The 16,401-nt window shown below is 50.6% G+C and overlaps 1 protein-coding gene across 1 annotated transcript; it reads right to left on the minus strand.

Annotated features, from left to right (window-relative positions):
* Positions 1–6,854: 6,854 nt before the first annotated feature.
* LOC119973276 (N-acylneuraminate cytidylyltransferase-like) lies at positions 6,855–16,096 on the minus strand. Its single transcript, XM_038811060.1, has 3 exons — positions 15,881–16,096; positions 9,935–10,091; positions 6,855–7,121 (listed from the first exon to the last, which is right to left on the minus strand). The coding sequence occupies exons 1-3, from the start codon at positions 16,079–16,081 to the stop codon at positions 6,922–6,924; spliced, it is 558 nt and encodes a 185-aa protein (XP_038666988.1). The 5' UTR covers positions 16,082–16,096; the 3' UTR covers positions 6,855–6,921.
* Between the last annotated feature and the right edge of the window lie 305 nt (positions 16,097–16,401).

Genomic DNA, 16,401 nt, shown 5'->3' on the forward strand with positions numbered 1-16,401 from the left:
GCCTTTATAATTCACAGCGCAGAAAGGGTTCTGCGCTGTGAATTATAAAGGTACCTTTTCTAATCCTGGGGAGAAACAACCTTTTGAAGAGTCTGAGGAAATAAGCAGGAATTTGGATTAATTCTGCCTCCCCATCCCCTGGGCTTCTTTCTCCTCCCTCCCCCTTTCTCCTCTCTCTCTCTCACATTCTCTTCATCCTGCCCTTTATTCCAGAGCTATTTGATCCCCCTGTGCACTGGCACAGATTACAGTGCGGTTTAGGTTCTGTGTTTACCCCAGGTGTGGGGGTGGGGAAAAGATCTGCTGATGCCCCCATCCAATGGATGCCCGGGGCCAACGAACCGTCGCCCCCCCCTCTGCACGCCGCTGCCCCCTACCCCCACCCTCCCTACCCCAACCCCTACTCCCCCCCCTCCCTACCCCCCTCCCCCCCACCCGCACTCGATGTAGGTAACTGAACGGCGTCAACCATCATCAATGGTTGACGCCGTTATAAACCTACTTTGATTTTCGCCGCGTGACCCGTGGCCACGGCGGCGGGACTTCGGCCCATCCGGGCCGGTGAATAAAAAAGCTTAAAAAAACAATGGCATCCCACCGACGCCAGCCGTTATCCGAGGCGGCCGGCGGGATTTGAAGAACGCCGTTTTATGGCGGGTGGGAGAATTTTTAACATGGCGGGAGCGGCAATATCGGCGCCGCCGGCGGATTCTCCGACCCTGCGTGGGGTTGGAGAATTTCACCCCAGACTAGAGGAGAAATTGGATACCCAAGGGGAGAATCTGGAAGCCCAGGAGGCGACCATTAAGGAGCTGGAGAAAGCAGCGACTGACGCGAGCGACCGGGTCACGGCCCTGGAGAAGGAGGTGGCGAGATTAGGCGCAACACAGGGGAGCCTGAAGGGCAGAGTAGACGACCAGGAAAACCGCTCAAGGAGCCAAAATGTCAGGATAGTGGGCCTGCCAGAGGAGAGCGAGGATAGAAACCCCACAGCATACGTGGCTGAGATGCTGGGCAACTTAGTGGGGAGGAACACTTTCCCCAGCCCACCGGAAATGGACAGAGCACATCGGTCGCTGCGCCCGAAGCCCAAGGCAGGGGAACAACCGAGAGCAGTCATAGCTAAACTGCACCGGTACCGGGATAGGGAGACAATCCTGCGCTGGGCCAAGGAAAATAGAGCCTGCAAATGGGAAGGGCACGCCATCCGAATCCATGAGGATCTTGGGGCAGACTTATTAACTAGGAGACGGGCTGAGTTTTAACAACAGAGCGGGAACTAGCAGATCTCCCACAGGAACAGAGTGCGCTTTGGCATGCTGTACCCAGCTAAACTCTGGGTCACATACCAAAACAGTGAATATTTCTTACAGCCCCCACTGAGGCGGAATAGGTTCGCTCGGGAGGACACGGGCTGGACAACAACCAGGGGGTCGGGCACGCGGGGCCCCTGCCTCCAGCGGGCAATGACACGCCGACGGGGGGGAAGAGGCGAGGGAACGAGAGTATTGAGGATGTGAGAGCAGTCGAGAGGGGGTGCAGGGTAGGATGGGGGAAGAGCGGGAGACAGAAAAACGTAGAGGCCAGTGCAGGGGGGAGAAAGCGGAGACAATAACCCCCGAGAAGGGAGGCCACCGTCATAGTCAGGAAGCTAGCGCCGGGGGGCACGCAACAAAGCAGGGCCGCAGCGCAACCCCCAACAGGGGGAAGGCGCCAGGAGGGGAGGGGGGAACACCCATCACAGTTAGGAGAGCAAACGGGGACAGGAATAGGGGATAGAGGGGCAAAGGAGGGGTATACGGGGGAGGAGGAAAAGGGAGAGACCGGGAGGGGGGGGTGGGGGCACACAGGGAGCGAGAGCGAGAGACCGGGGAGGGGAAATGCAGGGACAAAGGGACAAAAGAACCCAGAAAAGGAACAGGGCCACAAAGTGCCACAACCAAGGGCTCGAAACAAGGAATCGCTGCAAGCACCCACCCAGTACGGTCTGTGGGCGAAGGGGGCTCCCAGAGTGCAGGGGACTACCCGCGTGGCGGACACACAGTGGACGGCCATGGCGGGTGCCCCCGGGACAAGGGGAAACCCCGGAGTGCAGAGACCCGACCGCATGGGGAGAGCAGTGACAGCGGCCATCCTGGACGGCCCCCTAACAAAGGGAAACCCCGGAGGGCAGGGGCGCGTCCACCAGATAAGTATGGTTAATCCCACAGGAACGAGGGGGCAGAAGACCCTCACCAGGATAATCACCTGGAATGTAAGGGGACTTAACGGCCCAGTGAAGAGATCCAGAGTCCTCACCCACCTCAGAAATATGAGGGCCGACATAGTCTTCCTCCAAGAGACGCACCTGAGGGAGCAGGACCAACTGCGGGTAAGAAAGGGTTGGGTGGGACAAACCTACCATTCCTGTTATGGGACAAGGGCCAGGGGGGTGGCGATCCTGATCGGCAAGGGGACAATGTTTAGGGCGACAAAGACGGTTACAGACCCAGGGGGGCGGTGTGTCATGGTTAGCGGGGCCCTGGATGGGGCACCGGTAGTTCTAGTCAACGTGTACGCACCCAACTGGGACGACACGAGTTTCATCAAAAAGACCATGGCAGAAATCCCGAACATAGCAACGCATCGACTAATCATGGGGGGGGGGGGGGGGGACTTCAACTGTGTACAGGATCCAAAGACGGACAGATCAAACCCCAAAATGGGGAAAACCTCAAGCATGGCAAGGGAACTCAGTCACTTTATGGAGCAGATGGGAGCAGTGGTCCCCTGGAGGTTCGCCCACCCGGGGGAGAAAGAATTCTCCTTCTTCTCCCCAGTACACAAGGTGTACACCAGAATTCTTCTTTGTGGTGGGGAAAACGGTGCTTCCAGGGATAGACAAAGTGGAATACTCCGCAATTGTGATATCAGACCACGCTCCACACTACATGGACGTGCGGCTAGAGATGGGAAGGGCCCAGCGCCCCACATAGAGGTTGGACGGTGCCTTACTAGCTGACAAGGCCTTCAGCGAAAGGATAGCGCGGGCCATAGCAGAGTACACGGAGAACAACCAAAACGTGGAGGTCTCACCCTCCACGTTCTGGGAAGCGCTTAAGGCCGTACTAAGAGGGGAAATCATTGCCTTCAAAGCGCAAAGAGATAGGGAGGAAAGGATGGCTAGGCAGAAGCTGGTCGACTCCATACTGGAGGTAGACCGTAAATACTCCGAGGCCCCGACCGTAGAGCTCCTGGCAGAGAGGAAAGAACTACAAAGGAACTTTGACCTGCTCTCCACCAGGAAAGCCGTGCGCCAACTCCGCCAGGCACGCGGGACCCTGTACGAACACGGAGACAAAGCCGGCCGCCTTTTGCACACCAGCTGAGAAAGCAGGCAGCCACCAGAGAAATTGCGCAAATCAGGGGTACCGAAGGCACGTTGGAAACAGAACCAGAGAGGATTAACAAAACCTTCAAGGCCTTCTACCAAGAGCTGTACACCTCAGAGCCCCAACGGGGAAGGCTGGGATGAACCGGTTCCTTGATGGACTGGACATACCGGTCGTGGGAGAGGGCAGAAAACGGGGTCTGGAAGCACCACTAGCACTGGGAGAGATCATGGACAGCATTAGCTCCATGCAGACGGGGAAGGCGCCGGGACCGGACGGATTCCCGGCGGACTTCTACAAAAAATCTGCGACAGCACTGGCCCCGCACCTGCGGGAGATGTTCACAGGCTCGCTAGCTAGGGGCACACTGCCACCCACGTTAGCACAGGCCTCAATCTCGCTGATACCCAAGAAAGACAAAGACCCAACGGAATGTGGGTCATACAGACCCATCTCTCTGCTGAACGCGGATGCCAAAATACTGGCCAAAATCCTAGCCAAAAGGCTAGAAGACTGTGTACCCGAAGTGGTCGCAGAGGACCAGACGGGCTTCGTCAAAGGTAGACAGCTTACCTCGAACATCAGGCGCCTGCTGAACGTGATAATAACCCCCTCCGGGGAGAGAACACAAGAGGTGATCGTCTCCCTGGACGCAGAAAAGGCCTTCGACAGAGTCGAATGGAAAAACCTCAGAGGTACTGGAGCGGTTCGGGCTTGGAACAGGGTTCACCGCTTGGGCAAAGCCCTATACAACGCTCCCATGGTGAGCGTACGGACCAACAATACCAACTCCCAATACTTCCAGCTGCACAGGGGCACCAGACAAGGATGCCCACAGTCCCCGCTGCTGTTCGCACTAGCAATCGAACCGCTAGCAATCGCGCTCAGGGCAGCAAAAAATTGGAGGGGGATCCGAAGGGGAGGCAGAGAGCACAGAGTCTCACTCTATGCAGATGGCCTGCTCCTCTACATCTCGGACACACTGAGCAGCATGGACTGAATCATTGCGCTCCTGAAAGAGTTTGAAGCCTTCTCGGGCTACAAACTCAACATGAGCAAAAGCGAGATCTTCCAGTACACCCGCAAGGGGGGGCAGCACTAAGGGGCTGCCGTTCAAACAAGCCCGACACAAATTCCGCTACCTGGGGATCCAAATAGCCCATGACTGGAAAGGGATCCACAATGGAACCTCACCAGTCTGACGGAGGAAGTAAAAAGAACCTGCAAAGATGGAACACACTCCCACTCTCCCTCGCGGGGAGAGTCCAGACGATCAAAATGAACGTACTGCCCAGGTTCCTCTTCCTGTTTAGATCCATTCCGATCTACATCCCCAAGGCCTTTTTCAAAGCGCTGGACAAACTAAACATGGCGATTCGTATGGAGGGCGGGGGGGGGGGGGGGGGGGGGGGGTAAAAATGCTAGGATCCCAAAGAAGGTCCTACAAAAAACAAAATCCGGGGGGGGGGGGGGGGGGGGTTTAGCCCCTCCCAAACCTACAATTCTACCACTGGGCGGCAACAGCCGAGCGAGTAAGGGGATGGATCCAGGAGCCAGAAGCCGAGTGGGTGCGTGCCGAGGAGGCCTCCTGCATGGGGACCTCCCTCCGGGCCCTCACCATGGCAGCACTCCCATCCCCACCCAAAAAACACTCCAGCAGCCCAGTGGTGACAGCCACCCTCCAATCCTGGAACCAACTGCGGCAGCAATTTGGCCTGTACAAAATGTCGGACAAGGCTCCCATCTGCAACAACCATAGGTTCAAACCAGCACAGACTGACGCCACCTTCAAAAGGTGGAGGCAGGACGGGGGGACACTGACAGTCAGGGACCTATACACGGACGACAGGATCGCAACACTGGACGAACTGACAAAGAGAAATTTCGGCTAGCCAGGTGGAACGAGCTACAGTATCTGCAGCTCAAAAACTTCTTACGAAAGGAGACAAGGACGTACACACAACCGCCGCGACAGACACTACTGGAAGACCTACTGGACGCAAGTATCCTAGATAAAGGGAACTGTAGCGACATGTATGGCCGACTGGTAGAAAGGGCCGACACCGTACTGGACACAACAAGAAAGAAATGGGAGGATGACCTGGGGATTGAGATAGGGTGGGGACTCTGGAGCGAAGCACTGCATAGGGTCAACTCCACCTCCACGTGCGCAAGGCTCAGCTGACGCAACTAAAAGTGGTACACAGAGCCCACTTAACAAGAAAACGTATGAGTAGGTTCTTCCCGGAGGTGGAGGGACAGATGTGAACGGTGCCAAAGAGGCCCGGCCAACCACGCCCACATGTTCTGGTCTTGCCCCAGACTTGTGGAGTACTGGACAGCCTTCTTTGAGGCTGTGTCCAAAGTGGTGGGGGTGAGGGTGGAGCCATGCCCGATAGTCGGGTGGTCAAGAATCAGGGGGAAAATGGATGGGAATCGGGGGAAGGTGGGGGTGGGGGGGGGGGTGGGGGAGGGGGCAACGGGCTCGTTATGGGGGTTGTTCTCATGGTTTTATGCTTATTTCTTTTTCTTGTTAATTTATTGTTTTTGTATTGGAGGGGTTACTGTTTTTCTCTGTTATGATAAAATTTGTTGTTGAAAACTTGAATAAAAATTATTCCAAAAAAAAAGGAAGGACAAAGCCGCAAGCGACAGTCTGATGGCAAGCTGAAGGAAACAAGCTAAGGCCCAAAACCAAATTGTAAATAAATGCCTACAAACATGTGCCTCGGCCATATTGGGGAATGTAAAATATGTATGCCGGTTAAAGGGGGTGGCCACAGTTGTTATTATGAAGATGCTTGCCTATAAGTATACATGCTAATTTTTGCGAGTTTTTTTTCTAATAATTTGTAATTTGTTGGATCTAAAATATGAAAACTCAATAAAAAACAGTTCCAAAAAAATACTGTGCGGAATGGCTGGAGTAAGCTAATCGTCACCAGATGGACTAACGGAAGAAGCACGGTGACACAGTGGCTAGCACTGCAGCCTCACTGCACCAGGGACCCGGGTTCGATTCCAACCTCGAGTGTGGGTGTCTGCATGGAGTTTGCACATACTCCTCGTGTCTATGTGGGCTTCTTCCGGGTGCTCCGGTTTCCTCCCACGGTTCAAAGATTAGGTTAGGTGGATTGGGCATGCTAAATTACTAGGATGGAGGGGGGGGGGGGGGGGGGGGGGGGTGTGGGCACGGGTCTAGGTACGGTGCTCTTTTGGAGGGCTGGTATAGATGCAATGGGCCAAATGGCCTCCGTCGGTACTGTAGGGACTCTAAGATCATTCTAAATAACGGAAGCATCTGGAAAACATTAAACCAGAACTGCAACAATAAGGTCAACCACTGTCGTTATGATCGGAAAGCTAGCAAAACAATGGCCACCTCTGCCACTCAGTTGATGAATGTCATAGTTGCATAAGTTTAAGACATTGGATAAAGCCTATAGTCATACACATGAAATACAAGATACATAGAAAGACAGGTGCCAATTTTAAAATAATTTAATTAATTAATATTGATATATTATTCTGTCACTATTTTGTATGCAGATCAATTTTTCCCATGGCCATTCGTTTTATGGAATTCCTTAACCAGCAAGAGCACATGCTCAGCAAACTCCTCGACAGATCTAGTCCCAGCGTTGTGCTTACAGATGTAGTTTGCTACTTCCAGGACAGGAGACGCCGCATCTTGAGGAGCGCCTCGAACTTGAGCTTTCTTCATGCACTCAATGTCAGATTCAGCATTCCCTATTTTTTTGAGAGGAAGGAAATTTAATTAAGCTTTTTTGAAAGAGATTGTGCAAATTCTGCACGGAAGACGGTTAATCTTCCAAATGGTAGCATAGTGGTTAGCACAGTTGCTTCACAGCTCCAGGTCCCAGGTTCGATTCCCGGCTGGGTCACTGTGTGCGGAGTCTGCACGTTCTCCCCATGTCTGCGTGCGTTTCCTCCAGGTGCTCCGGTTTCCTCCCACAGTCCAAAGATTTGCGGGTTAGGTGGATTGGCCATGCTAAATTTCCCTTAGTGTCCTAAAATTGTTAAGTGGGGGTTACTGGGATAGGGTAGATACGTGGGCTTCAGTAGAGTGCTCTTTGTAAGGGCCGGTGCAGACTCGATGGGCCAAATGGCCACCTTCTGCACTGTAAATTCTATGATGATTCTATATAATTTACAGAGATGGGGAGAGGCACAGAGGGGGTTGAACTCAATAATGAGAATTTGATCTTCAATATAGTGACAGACTGATAATTACCAGTGGATAAGCCATGCTGCCCAATATTTCAATTTTAAATGAACAGAATGAATGGGCTCCCCCCATTCGGTTACCCAATAATCCCAAGTGCAGGATCAAGGTAAATCTATACCAAGACTTTCAAACATTTATTTTGCATTACATTGTACAAGTGAGATAGGATGCCAAAATTGTAAAGATGTGCTATAAACAAACTGGAGTTTAAATTACAATAATCATTCTAAATGGAAATAATCAGGATTTTACAGCCCTTTACACCACCGAAGGCAATCCGTCTGTGGCAGGACAGACGAGTGACAGGAAGCACCGGAGAGATCGGTGGGACCGGATGATCCTGCCAGCAACCAACGGCGAGGGAAACATGTTGCTTGGGGCGGTGGGGGTGGGGGGGGGGCTGTTAAATCCCCCCTAAGATTTTGAGTTTTCAATCAGAACAATTAAAAACAACTCCTGCTGCAGTTTAATTTGATGTGATTGCACGCAAGAAAGTTATTTTGGAGCACCCAAGATCCTTGAAGTATTTTTACATTTAACGTGAGGAAATATCCCAAGGCACATCACAGGAGCATCACAAAACTAACTTAATAAGATAAGAGCCCCTGGGTAGTATATTAGCATGGATAGGGGATAGGCTAACTAATCGGAGGCAGAGAGTGGGGATAAGAGGGGCATATCCAGGATGGCAACCTGCAACTAGTGGAGTGCCACAGGGATCAATGCTTGATACGCTATTGCACACAATATACATTAATAGCTTGGCAATAGTACCTTCACTTCTCTCGTCCAAGTTTGAGGATGACACAAAAATAGGGGGGAATGCAAGCGGTGAGGATAACACAAAATGTATACAGGGGGGGATACAGACAGGTTAAGTTAATAGGCAAAACTTGGCAGATGGATTATAATGTAGGAAAATATGAACTTATGCACTTTGGTAGGGAGGAAGAATAAAGGAGCTGAATATTAATAAGTGGAGAAAGACTGCAGAAAACTGCAGCACAGAAGGACTTGGGGGTCCTTGTGCGCATAAATCACAAAAAGCTGGCATGCAAATTCAACAGCTATTTGGAAAGGCAAATGGAACATTGACGTTTATTTCAAAATAAGAAGTCTTACAACACCAGGTTAAAGTCCAACAGGTTTGTTTGGAGTCACGAGCTTGGAGGCAGTCGAAAGAAGGTTCACTAGGTTGAGCCTGGGTATGGAGGGATTTTCTTATGAGAGAGGCTGAGTAGGTTGGGCCTGTACTCATTGGAGTTTAGACAAACAAGAGGCTATCTTTTTGAAACATATAGGATTCTCAGGGGGTGGATGCGGAGAGGGTGTTTACCCTTGTGAGAGAATCTAGGACCAGAGGGCATAATCTCAGAGTAATGGGTTGCCCATGTAAGACAGATGAGGAGGAATTTCTTCTCTCAGAGAGCAGTGAATCTGTGGAATTCTTTACCACCGAGGGCTGTACAGGCGGAGGTAGACAGATTTTTAATCAGTACGGGAATTAAGAGTTATAGGGACAAGGTGGGAAATTGGAGTTGAGAATGATCATATCAGATCAGTCGTGGTCTCATTGAATGGTGGAGTTATCTTGATGGACCGAATGGTCGATTTCTGCTCCTACTTCTTATCACCTTATGGTCTAAAATTTGACTCCAAGCTACATAAAATGATATTTAATCAGATGACCAAGAACTTCGTCAAAAAGGCAGATTAAGAAGTGTCTTAAAAGGAAGAAGGCGAGGTAAAGAGGTGCAGAATTAGAGGAACACACATGTCAGGGGTTTGTGGGATTGGAGGAAAGCACAAAAATAGGGAGGAATGAGACGGAAAGTATTTTAAAATGCGATGAGAATTTAAATTGGAACCAATGGCTATGCTAAAATGCCCCGCAATGTCCAAAGGATTGTGTGAGGTTACTGGGTTACGGGGTCAGGGTGAAGGCACGGATTTAAGTCTGGTGCTCTCTCGAAGGGACGATGCAGACTCAATGGGCAAATGGCCTCCTTCTGCACTATAAATTCTATGATAATGAAGGTCAGTGAACACAGGGATGTTAGGGAACAGGACTTGGTTAAGACACTGGCAGCAGAGTTTAGAGGACTTCAATCTGGTATTATCTTCATTAAGCACCTTAGGTGACACCTAGACTATAATTGGGGAGGGGCGTCTTAAAAATTAGATGGCAATTATGATTAGAGGGTAAACATCATTTATAACTTCACAGAATGAAATGCTGGGAAATAATCCTGGGACTGATTAATACACCAGCCATTTCCACTGCTTGTACAATTCTTACAATAGAAAGACTCACCCAAGTAAGCCACATTTTTCCAAGTGATGTTGAACTTCTTCCTCAAGCCTTCCAGAGTCTTCAGCTTGTCCTTGGCATTTCTGTTCACCTCCATGTTCAAAGTTCTCGACTGTTTGATTTTTGATCTATTAGTGTCAGTTTCTGGAAAGAATGTCACCTGGGGAGAACAGAACCAACGATTACCTCCATTTTCTCCCCTATTCAGCCAGCTACCATTAAATCATGTAAACTAACAGTTTGGGGAGGGTTGAGTACTGTCTCGGCCGAGGATCCCTCACACGAATTTCATTTGTTTATTTTTACTGTTACATTACACTTGAAAAGCTTTTTCCACCCGTTTCCTAACTCCAAAGGTAACATGAAGCTGGTCAGCTCTGAATTGAGGCCTGGAGTCACAGGTTGGCTGAGGGCTACAAAGCGAGAGGAAATCAGGCTGTAACTGCCCTCACGTTATCTGTTGACTAACACCGTGCACATCCGGTGTGTCAACATTTTAGAATTCTGTTCTTGTGGAGGACAATCAGATTTACCCACCCTCTTCCCACACATTTCCATCAAATGGACGCAAGACATCCCAAGGCATAATTCCAAGAAAAGAAAATGATCACTCCATGGTGTCCTGGTCAATAGTTTTCCCTAAGTCAACACCAAAATCCCAAAAGGTGATTATCTGGTCATTGTCGCATTGTGTTGGTGGGAGCTTCAAAAGTACATACTGGCTGCCTATTTTCTAAATCGCCACATTTCAAAGGTATTGCATTGACTGTAAAGTCTTGTGTTAAGATGCTGCAGAAATGCAAAGTTTTCTTACTTAAAGAACTTCCATCCTGCACACATGAAAAAATATCAGACTTTACAAACAAATGATAGGTTCAACTATTTCCACTCTTCTGTCAAATACGATGCAGGGATTCCTGGAGACAGGAATCCCAAATAGATAAAACACCATTGGTGATTCAACAAACATTTTTTTTCCCCCCATCAAGAAACCCAACATGCAAGCTTTTGCAAATAGAATGATTAAACATCATATTTCTTAGAAAAGCAAATTTGTGCCATTCAATGCACCATTTAGAAATCTGAAATACAAACTGGATTTCATCCAACTGTATATGCAAGCCATAAACGGATTTAAATCCTGTTGGTGTACCTACTAAGGTATAATAAATGGTTTGCACACACCACCATTCCAGGTATAACCGGTAACTGTTCAGTTTGGTTGGTTTCACATCAAAGCTGAATTTTACTAAACATTTATTACTGGCCTGAAAGCGACTCAAGATTACATCAACACATTTCAGGTTACCCTTGTGCTACAATATTTCCGGTCGCATTCATACGTCCATAAAGTGGTGCCTTGGGAAAACCTAACCCCACCAAAAAATACCTGCCCCTCCATTCCCTGCTATGTACCAGCCCCCACATCAGGGGTTAACGCCGAATCACAATAAGGGACGAGTAGATAAATATGATTTTGTGCGATTGGTAAAAGAACCAGAAGCGACAAGGGAGAAAAACCTATTTTCCCCCCACGAGCAGTTTGAACAAAAAGAATGGGGTGGGTTTTCAACTCGTTCAGCCTGTTCTGCCATTCAAACAGATTACAGCTGATATATACCTGAACTCCATTAAACTGCATTTGGTCTGATATTCCAGTTCCAAGTAAAAATCTACCTATCTGAAGCCATGATAATTGGATTGGATTTGTTTATTGTCACGTGTACAGTGAAAAGTATTTTTCTGCAAGCAGCTCAACAGATCATTCCGTACATGGGAAGAAAAGGGAATTAAACAAAATTCAAGAAAATACATAATAGACAACACAAGATATACAATGTAACTACATAAGCATTGGCATCGGAGGAAGCATACAGGGTGTAGTGTTAATGAGGTCAGTCAATAAGAGGGTCACTTAGGAGTCTGGTGACAGTGGGGAAGAAGCTGTTTTTGAGTCTGTTCGTGCATGTTCTCAGACTTCTGTATCTCCTGCCCGATGGAAGAAGTTGGAAAAGAGAGTAAGCCGGGTAGGAGGGATCCTTGATTATGCTGCCCGCTTTTCCCAGGCAGCGGGAGGTGTAGATGGAGTCCATGGATGGGAGGCAGGTTCGTGTGATGGACTGGGCGGTATTCACGACTCTCTGAAGTTCCTTGCGGTCTTGGGCCGAGCAGTTGCCATACCAGGCTGGGATGCAGCCCGATAGGATGCTTTCTATGGTGCATCTGTAAAAGTTGGTAAGGGTTAATGTGGACATGCCGAATTTCCTTAGTTTCCTGAGGAAGTATAGGCGCTGTTGTGCTTTCTTGGTGATAGCGTCGACGTGAGTGGACCAGGACAGATTTTGATTCATCCAGCATTCACAGCCATTATTTTCTCCATACATTAAAAAACTGATGTTAAATCCACTAAATTCCTCGTCCATCTGGTACCAGTTGCCGGGTCCGATAGAAGTAATGCTCTTCTTCCGCTACAAAGGTACTCATTTTAAAGTCTGCCACCTCCTCATTGCCCATTATCTTCTCAACTGCAGTCATCTTTCATGGGCCCCACATTCTGCTACCCACTCGCTTTCTTCCAATATATGAAAAGCCTTGCCACTGTTTTCCTTGGGGGTTGAGAATTCCTAAAAAAAAATCATTTAGTTTTCACTTGGAAAGAGCCTTGCTCGGGAGGAGTTCTGGCTGGAGGCAGGTCAGAAGTAGACCATTTCACGGTGCCTTCACAGGTCACAAAGTGAAGGATGCTGCTAAAGAATCCTGAACAGGGGCTGGGGGGTGGGGGGGGGGGGGGGGGGGGGGAAGAAGAGAGAGCGAGAGAGAGAGAGAATTACCCCAACTCTGCAATTTAGGATTAGGTCTGTACATTCCAACGGATGGGCATTCACTCTGATAAACCTCTGCAGGGGGTGTTGGGTGCACCAATCCAACATTTAGGGCCCCCTATACAAGACTTCTATGACCAAATACTCGAATGGGACTACCAGCTCTTTCAAAGGCACAATTTTATGATCATTAATATTTTAAATCAGGATTAGCAGCCACTTCCTTTCACAGGGTTACAGGACACAATGAGCCGGATTCTCCATTTGAAAGACTTAAGAGCTAACACCGGGACTGAATGGAGTGTAGTCCATGGTCCCGATGGATACCAGTCCCAGAGCCATTCAGGACATGCAAATAGGCCAGCACTCACAGCAGGTGGAGCCAGCACTCACAGCAGGTGGAGCTATTGCAATTCCAACAGATGCTGGCGTGGGATCCATTGGGGTTGGGATTGGCACTGAATAGCCTAACAAGCTGGAGCCACATAAAAGCACAGCCCCCCCCCCCCCCACACTCATTCCAACCAAGAAGGCACCACAAAAGGCGGCCCCGAGGTTCATCGACACGGAGATAGAGATACTGCTTAATGCCGTGGAGGAGAGGCGGACAACCCTGTTCCCCGGGGTGGGAAGGAAGCTGCCATCCGTCAACATCATCTGCAGGTGGCAGAGGCTGTGAGCGCTGTGGGCCCACTGCAAGGCCCGGACAACAGGGCAGAAAGAAGCTGCATGATGTCCTCAGGATGGCCTGGGTGAGTCACCACCTCTGTGCCCTCGCCCCCCCCCCCCCTCCCCCACCCCCACCATGCAGCCCCCATCAAGCGGACCAGTAAGCAGCGGTGTGTGAGGATGAGCAACCTCCCAGGCTTCCCAACCTTGGTTATCACCTCCACGCCCCTGGCATCGCCCCTGTACTACACTCCCATAACCAATTCCAACACCTCCCACTCTCCGAAGTGGGAGACTGAACCCCACCCGCCAGCAGCCCTGCACCACATGCCAACACCCACACTGCTTGCCATGGCCAGGTACCCCACAAACGCAGACCGTTAAGGTGTGAACCCACTGTACAGCCCAGTGCATTGTCCGATTGTCTCACACTGCGCATTATCCCTGCCCCCCCCCACCCCCAACCCATCCAAGGAGAAGGCAGCCCACAACTGCCGAGAATAGGACCTGGTTGGCGGGGTGCAGAGCGGGCAGTCACAGAGGTGGAGGTCGGCTTGGGACAACCAAATGAGCCCCCAATACGTTGCAATGTCCCGGTGGCATGTGAATCACGCCACCACCCCTACACCACGCCGACCCATAAACTCACCATGCGTTTTGTCTCGTGTCTTGCAGGGTCACTACCCGACAATGTGGAACTGGCCGCTGTCCCCCACCCCCCGCCGCAGCCCTGCGACTCACTTGCCAACATGGTTGGCTGGTATGGGGTCCCTCGCTCCCAGCTGAAACCAAGCAACACCCCGGAGCACATGTCCGGCGGCAACACTGACCTCCTATCACAGCTGTCACCAATACCCTCCATCATCCCAGAGACACTCACCTTGGTTGGGCATTTTAGTGAAGAGACTCCTGGGGCACTCTCTGGTGCACACCACACACGGTACACTAGGTGGAGGTAGGAAGCCCCGAAGGGGCAGACTGTCAGAGAGCTGTCCGACTCCAGGGGCTAGCTACCATCCGGACAGGCCGAGCACTTCTGGAAAGGGTGGTCCCATCAATGTTGGAGATGCAAGCCGGGGACTTCATGAGGGGAGTCAGCAACCATCCAGCACCTGCAGGTGCAGTTGGAGGTGTCCAACCGTCTGCAGGAGGCAGTGCCGACGGGTGGCGTTCGTGGTGGAGGCCATGGGTGCGAAGGTATCGGCCATGGGTCAGCCCAGGAGCACACTGTGCAGGCGGTGGTTGAGGCACAGGACAAGGCAGCCATGTCACAGGCGGGACCGGCTGGTGTCATGGGCTACATGGACACTGCTGCAGCTGGTCCAGAGCGTGGCCCAGTCACAACGGTCCATGGATGCGGGTGCCTAGAGCATTGGCCTAGTGCTGGCTGACCTAAGCCGGTCCCAGAGGGATGTGGCCTGGTCGCTGTGCTCCATAAGCACGAGAGCAGGCTTTCAGGGCAGTACCATGTGACATCGGAGCCCCCAGAGCACGCCCTAGCCACGTCTCCATCCCAGGTAGTAGCCCATGGGCCATCGGGCACGCCAAGGATGGTGATTGGGCCCGTGCTGGTGACACCCGCAGGGGAGGTGCCAGACACTGCAGCACCTCTGAATCCCCCACCGTCACCCGTCACTGCCGTATTCGATAGGCAGCGGGCCGAACAGGGTGGCATCACGCTACCTGTGACACCTGGAAAAACTGCCAGGCCCATCCAGGCCTGGTCGCTCCAGAAGGCGGCCAAAGGGGCCTGAGGTCACAGGGCGGGAAACGCAGCAGGCCCCCTCCACGGCTGACGTCCACCCTGTGGGACCACCTAGAAGGAACATTAGGACACGCAAGGTTAGGAAGTTAGACACCAATTCAGTTGGCATGGGTGCAGCATGTAGGATAGTGTTAGAGACTATGGAACAGTTATTGGACAGAACACGGTCACAAATAAACACCTGTTCACAGATGTTTTAAACTGTCTCAATCCTTTAGCCGATGGGTGTGAGGGATGAGCTGGGCTGGGTGCAGAGAGTGCGCTGGGTGGGGTTGGGCCCGTGAGATGGAATAGCCAGCTCGCATGCAGGGATCACCTGGGTGGACATGGTATGTGACACCGGGGCGGGGTATCAGACATTGTCAGACAATGTGGAGCACCAGAGCTCATCGCAGAGTGGGTCGTCGTCACCCTCCGTCCATGGACCAGACCTGCTGATACTGCCAACCCAGGCCAACATCCTGTAGCGCAGTTGGTGGGGGGCTCAAAGGGTAAGTGTGCTATACAAGTGCAAGTTGTTGTTATATATTAGCTGCAAGAGGCTTTTGGATCTCTGAAGGTACAAGGTACGCCTGTACAGTAATTGTAAGAATTGCCTGCAGTACAACCACTAAACAATGCTTTAAGTGTAATTAATATAGAAAATGTAAGTTGATGAAGTAACAAAAATGTATCCTTAAACAGTATTCACACCTCAACGCCGGTGTCCTTTAGTGTTTTGAGAGCTGGAATATCAAGCATATTAAACTTCCCGTTTTGGCTTGTGCTTGCACCTTCCTTCAGGTCTGCATCCAGGTTACAAACCAGCAGTTCTACTTTCTCTGTGATCTTGCCGAAGTAACCATAACTAAACAAGAAAGAAAATAAATTATCAGCTGGAACAAAACAAATCATGTGATCAGGCAAGAGTCAGAACACTGTTATGAAGGTAATGTTTTAAATTGTCTCATTTAAATTCAAGGCAAAATGGTATAGTGTAGAGGGGCATAAGATCTCATATGAAGTCCACCCAGAGACAAGTCCATTTGACCTGGTTGAAATGGGTAGAGGGCCCAGATCAAAACATTCAAAATAAGGTGCAAAGTTTAATACCTGAACACAAAGGAGAAGGCTCTTGCTGCTTGCAGACTCTCAGACTCCAAGGTCAGGCCGAGAGGTTTAGCAAAGGTGACACAAGTGCGGCGACGCAGTGCAGAAAAAAAGGACTGCTTTTG

This window comes from Scyliorhinus canicula, chromosome 11 (genome assembly GCF_902713615.1).
Source record: "Scyliorhinus canicula chromosome 11, sScyCan1.1, whole genome shotgun sequence".
NCBI lineage: Eukaryota > Metazoa > Chordata > Chondrichthyes > Carcharhiniformes > Scyliorhinidae > Scyliorhinus > Scyliorhinus canicula.